The sequence below is a fragment of the Mixophyes fleayi genome, unplaced genomic scaffold, assembly GCF_038048845.1.
Source record: "Mixophyes fleayi isolate aMixFle1 unplaced genomic scaffold, aMixFle1.hap1 Scaffold_1781, whole genome shotgun sequence".
Classification (NCBI taxonomy): domain Eukaryota; kingdom Metazoa; phylum Chordata; class Amphibia; order Anura; family Limnodynastidae; genus Mixophyes; species Mixophyes fleayi.
Window position 1 is genome coordinate 44,999 of NW_027446088.1, and position 6,194 is coordinate 51,192.

General features: G+C 31.9%; 1 protein-coding gene across 1 annotated transcript in view; it reads left to right on the forward strand.

The window, feature by feature from the left end:
• The window catches only part of RMP24 (ribonuclease MRP subunit p24), a 29,341-nt gene extending 23,542 nt beyond the window's left edge, over positions 1-5,799 (forward strand). Inside the window, exons 2-3 of the mRNA XM_075194155.1 lie at positions 2,820-3,025; positions 3,717-5,799. Of these exons, the coding sequence (XP_075050256.1) occupies positions 2,820-3,025; positions 3,717-3,888 (378 nt within the window). The 3' untranslated portion in view covers positions 3,889-5,799. The remainder of the gene's footprint in view (positions 1-2,819; positions 3,026-3,716) is intronic.
• The last annotated feature ends 395 nt before the right edge of the window (positions 5,800-6,194 follow it).

Genomic DNA, 6,194 nt, shown 5'->3' on the forward strand with positions numbered 1-6,194 from the left:
TGAAAAATAATAAAAAATAAAAGATAAAAAACCAATACATTATAAGACCCAAATATATATATCAGTTTAGACAGTATAGAGATATAGAGCCTAACAATAAGATTTTATATTAAGTATATTAAGAAGGTGTAGTAGTACACCTATTGACATAAACACTCAAGATAAACCAACATAATGGCTATGGGACTACTTAACTATAAAAAAGGGGCTATTTCGTAATTATCGTTAAACCCCTGCGGCACAAGTGTGCCCAGTGTGTAAATCCAAAACATCTCTCTCTGGGAGAGAAGTTTTTGAAGGTCACCACCTCTATCGCCCAGTTCAACATGTTCTATGGCCATAAATTTTAAGTGTTGAGGGTCCGAATTATGGGCCTCTTTGAAATGTTTTGAGACTGAGTGGCTAATTACCTGTTTTTTTATATTTCTCACATGTTCCTGAATTCGGATTTTTAACTGTCTTTTGGTTTTACCGACATATTTATACCCACAAGGGCACTCTAACAGATAAATGACTGATGTAGTTAAGCAATTCATTAGTTTTTTAACTATAAAATTCCTACCATTGTTATAGCTAGAAAACTTTTTATTCATAGGGGCTGTATATTTACAGATGTTGCACTGATTACATCTTACGCTCCCTTTAGTATCCAAAAAAGTAGAAGAATTCTTAGTAGGATTAATACATTTCAGATGGCTTGGAGCTAATATATCTTTTAGATTGAGATTTTTCTTAAAAATAATTTTTGGTGATTCGGGAAGGATATCATGTAGAATAGGGTCTTTTTTTAGAATATTCCAATGCTTAGAACTGATTTAATTTTGTTCTCCCCACTACAAAAGGTAGTAACAAATGAAACCTCTTCATTTTTACTATCAATTTTGCTTTTGTTGTTATTTTTGTTTGGATATGATATCAATTCTTGCCTATTAAGATGTTCTGTTTTTTCAATCGCATTATCTAATAGTACTTGGGGATAACCTCTCCTACGGAATCTTTCTGAGTAGATGTTGAGTTGTTCCTTACAATGGGTTGCATCACTACAGTTCCTCTTTATACGATAAAATTGGGAGTACGGAATGTTAGTTTTCCATTTTTTAGCGTGGGAACTATTAAAGTGCAAGTAACTGTTGGTATCAACGGGTTTAATAAAATTCTTAGTAATAACTCTTCCGCCCTGTGCTATAAGGATCAGATCTAAATATTCTACACTTATAGGATCACACTTCATTGTAAATTTCAAATTATAGTTGTTTTCTCCAATATATTGCATAAAGTCATTCAGAGATTCAATGTCTCCTTGCCAAACGATTATAATATCGTCAATATATCTTTTAAATAAGACAATGTTATCCGAAAAAGCATTAGAACTGTAAATATATTGGTCTTCCCATACGCCCATAAATAAATTTGCAAAACCCGGCGCAAAATTTGTGCCCATTGCGGTTCCGCACAATTGTAAATAAAACTCATCGAGAAATTTAAAATAATTATGAGTTAAAATAAAATCAATCAAGTTACATATGAACATCTTGTGCATGCTAGATAACGAATCATCTGAATCCAAATACTTTTTAGCTGTTTCAATGCCTTTCTTGTGCTCAATAGATGTATATAAAGACTGTACATCAATCGTTACCCAAAGAAAGTCTCTATTCCATTTAAAGTTTTCAAAGATTTTTAGTACATGTGTGGTATCTTTTATATACGATTTTAGTTCTATAACATATTTATTTAGGAATACATCTACATATTTAGAAATTTTTGAAGTCAGAGAATCGATACCCGCTATGATAGGTCTTCCTGGTGGATTAACTAGGCTCTTATGAATTTTTGGCATATAATAAAATATTGGTATAATGGGATTGCTAACCATTAGAAATTGGAATTCATCTTTGATAATTATTTCGTCATACAGAGCTCTAGTGAGTAATTCTCTTAAGGAATTTACATAATCATAAGTAGGATCTTTTATTAAGCGAGTATATGAAACTTTATCATTCAGTAGTCTCATAGCTTCAGTAATGTAATCAGAGCGGTTCTGTATAACAATGCCGCCTCCCTTATCTGCTTGCTTAATTATGACATCAGTATTATTCTGGAGGTCTTTCAAGGCTTTGTTTTCTTGAAAACTGAGATTCCTATGGGTATTCAAGTTGTCATCTGTATCACACAAATCTGAAGTAATTAGTTCTTGAAAAATTTCAATATGTCTACTTTTAGACTCAAGTGGGAAATACTTAGACGGTGGTTTAAGACCAGATTTAGATTGAGTGTCATAGTTTGTTAGAACCGCTTGTTCTTTTTTAGCGAAATGCCTTTTCAGGGTTAATTTTCTAACGAATTTATTTATATCAATGTAAACCTGAAATTTATTGGGTTTTTTTTATAGGGGCAAAGGACAAACCTTTGCTAAGTACAGATATCTCTGATGGTACGCATATTGGTATGGTGTTGGTGGTCTTGGAAATATTTCCTCCTCTGTGTGTTTTTATCCTGACTGATTCACTTCTAATACCTGAGTGCCTATGTCCACTTGGTGATTTAAATTCTGGCTTGTGGTACACCTATCTGTATTGTTGAATACAGTATTATACTATGTGGCGCCCCCTCCTACTTATTTTGTTTTATATATATATATATATATATATATATATATATATATATATATATATATATACACACACACACACACACACACACACACACACACACACACACACACACATTGTGGAAAATGTTCCTTCACGTTCCTGTATTTTTGTCTGATATTCTATCTGCTTATAGTGATGTCTAATGTATTGCATATTTTGTTTTAGGTGGTTACATGCAATACATGCAAAATGGCTTCCAAATACCCCAGTGAAAGCAGATCTAGTCTCTCAAATTATCCCATCACGCCCAAGACTAAGCAGAGCTTTGGATCGCTTGACTTGAGAACACCTAAATCAAGTGGGAAAGTTAACATTTCATACAGTGAAGAGAAACTCCGCTCTAAAGGCAAGAGTCCTCTACTAACACCCAGGTATACAGTATGCTTTTTACATATATGTTGATATAGAAGTTACATGTTGTTAAATTGAATATTGCATGATTTTTCTGTTTGTGGTAACATAAGTTTGACTAATAGAACTTGATAAGCTACATTGTGAATTGAGTTTATTCTGATGTTCTGCTACTGCTTTTATTATGTTTGAGTTACTTTTACGTGTTTATCTTATAATATTCATTTATGTCCCTTAAAAATATTTCACTTCATTTGAATAATATGGACTTTATAAAATTTGATAATTAGGTAAATATGATTTTTAATGTTTGTTGCTAATGGCTTTTTGGGTAATACAAATATCCGGTATGTGTATGGCTTAAAATATCATTAAACTAGAGGCTTCTTATATGTTAGGGCAAATCAAAGAGTTTGTTAAAGTATAGCTTTGCCTGTCATTCCCACTGTAATCAGCTACTTAATAAATGGTTAAATTACAGTGAAAGTGTTAGGGAATGCATTCAACTGCATCAGCACTGCAATAAAATACTAAGCCACATTGAATGCGCCAATAGTAGCAAGATGTAAAAGAGCTCTTGTACATTTTGTGATATGTGCATACATTATTGTTTAGCTGCTTGTTGAATACAATTATTCTATTTAACAGACCTTGGGCACCAACAATTGTTTTTTTAATTAACATTGCATATATATTTATATATTTTTTTAGATTATGTGCTTCTGCCCATTCCTCACCAGCAACAACAGCAAAGTCGGCAAAGAAGAGCAAATTCCAATTTTCAAGATTAAAAATGCTTCTTAGTCAAGATCAGAAGGAACCAAATAAAAAGGGAGAATTGCAGAATTTCATGACCTCTTTATTGATAAATATAAATAATTAGCTTTTTTGTATCTCATTATTGGATAAGGTTACTAAAAATGTAGTGTCTAGTGTGTCACAAATATAAATATTGTTTTGCAAAAATAATGATGTACAATCATGTGGATTATTAATTGCATATTAAACTTTTTTTAATGAAAAATGTTTTCATTTTAGTGTTAAGTGTATTTTGCCAAAGCCAAGAATCACCTATTGTGCCACATTCTCCTTCCCAATGGTGTATATAACTGAAGCACTAAAGACAGAATGCACAGAAAATGAAGATTATTTTATAGAAAATTGTGTTTTCTACTAGTTCCAATTTGTACCTGTGATGTCCCCAGTATACACTCAAATATTCTTATTTTTGTCTGTAATCATAAGAATTACATTTAAAGATGGGGAAATTTGCACAGTTCATTTGATTCTGGCACTATTTTCAGAGAAACATCATTTTACTACTCAAGTACACTGTGAGGATACTCTCACAATTTAGCAATTTACTAAAAAAAACACCCCTCTTTTCTACTTGGCATTCAATTTAACCCAACCTCTCATAAGAAGCACATACACAAAGTGATTGGGTGGCTGTTGTGTTATTTCCCCATGAATAGTTGCTCCCATCTCGGCTGAAAAGCTGTCAGAGTTGTGCCTTTCCTTTTGGACTGACTCAAAAGTGCTCTGTAGGAATATTAAAATTTAAATACTTTATATTTCCTTCCAGATTGGGACTTTTTTTGACAGGGTGGGGGGGGGCGCACTTATTTTATTAGTCTTAAATGTAATTTGATCTTCATGATTTCATTTTTGTTTGAAAATACAGTGCAATGTGTGTTCATTTTTACATCCATGAAAACTCTTGTACAGAGCAGGGAATCCAATCCATTATATGACCTTCTAAAGACAAATAACCTAGAGTTTATAGGGCAATACTTAAGTGATCCATTCATGCCATGGGGTGACGCGTGGAAGGAAGTGTGGATAATAAATTCAGCTTTGCTTTTGAGGTATTTTTTTTTTTTAAATTGAAGACTAAAAAATATTTTGTTTTAATTTCACTCATTGTCCCAGAAATAATTATATTTGCATTACCATGGTACCTGTATATTTAAATATTTTTGTTCTACATATTTTATTTATGTATCATGTTGTGTCATGGGTAACTGTTTTCTGTATATGTCATGTACGGCGCTGTGGACACTTTGTGGCGCCGTATGAATTAAATATAATAATTGTTCCTGTTGAATGAATCATAAACACATGTCTCTGTGCAGTTAAAAACTAGTATCTCTTGGACATCAACTTCAGAAGAAATGCAATAGGACAAGCTGGTGTACCGCATCTAAAAATGATAAACTGTGCTTGTATGTGCATCTTTTGTTTAATATTTTACTTTTCAATTGCTCTTTTTTAAAATGTTCCATGCATTACTTTAATTTTAATTTTTGAAAACTGGTACATAGCAAAAATGTATAGCACTAACCTACTGATCATGTTTTAGTTTTCTCAATACTGTTAAAAAATAAACTTTTTTTTTCCGCCAAAATAGATCCAGCAGTAACTGCTAGTCTCATGGCCTAATGTTGCCACTAGAGTAAAACTGAGTGCTAGTGTGCTACCAGAAATATTGCGGTAGTAGAAGTGCAAGAGTGATCTGATTGTACAGTTATTAATTTTTTTTTTTTCTTCATAGTTTAGTGTCCAAATGGCAACTTTTTATAAAATACATGTAATTGAAAACTGGAAGAATATATTATCAAAAAATGCTTTAATCTGTGAATTATTTTTTTTCAGTAACAAAAAAAATACATGTGAGCATTTAGTTGTACATTGGATTATTTCTTGTGTACTAAAGCTCACATTGAGAAGATTCTAAAGAATACAGTGAATACCTGTGCATTTGTATAATAAATATAGTAATTCTGTCCACTTAGCTTGGTGTATAGCTTTCAGTCTCCTCTTTCTTATGTTTTTTTGGGGGGAAGAAATGCTAAAAAATGTTCCTGTATTTTAGATTAATTATTACAAAGATTTTAACCACACTACATTTTAATTGTGCATGAAACAGTGGCACAATGAAACGAGTAGTTTACGTTTGTGAAAGTTATTTAATAGATGCACACATGCTCATTACTTCAGACTCTACAAAGATTAGAAAACATACAAATTCATATTTCAACATTTTAGTAGATTAGTCATTTCTTTGACCGTAAAATCTGATACATTAGTATTACATGGATTCACTGATACAACAAAATAAGTGTTTATTACACTTGACTGTCTTCACTCAATAATTGACAGGAGTCCATGTTTAATACTTTTTTTTTT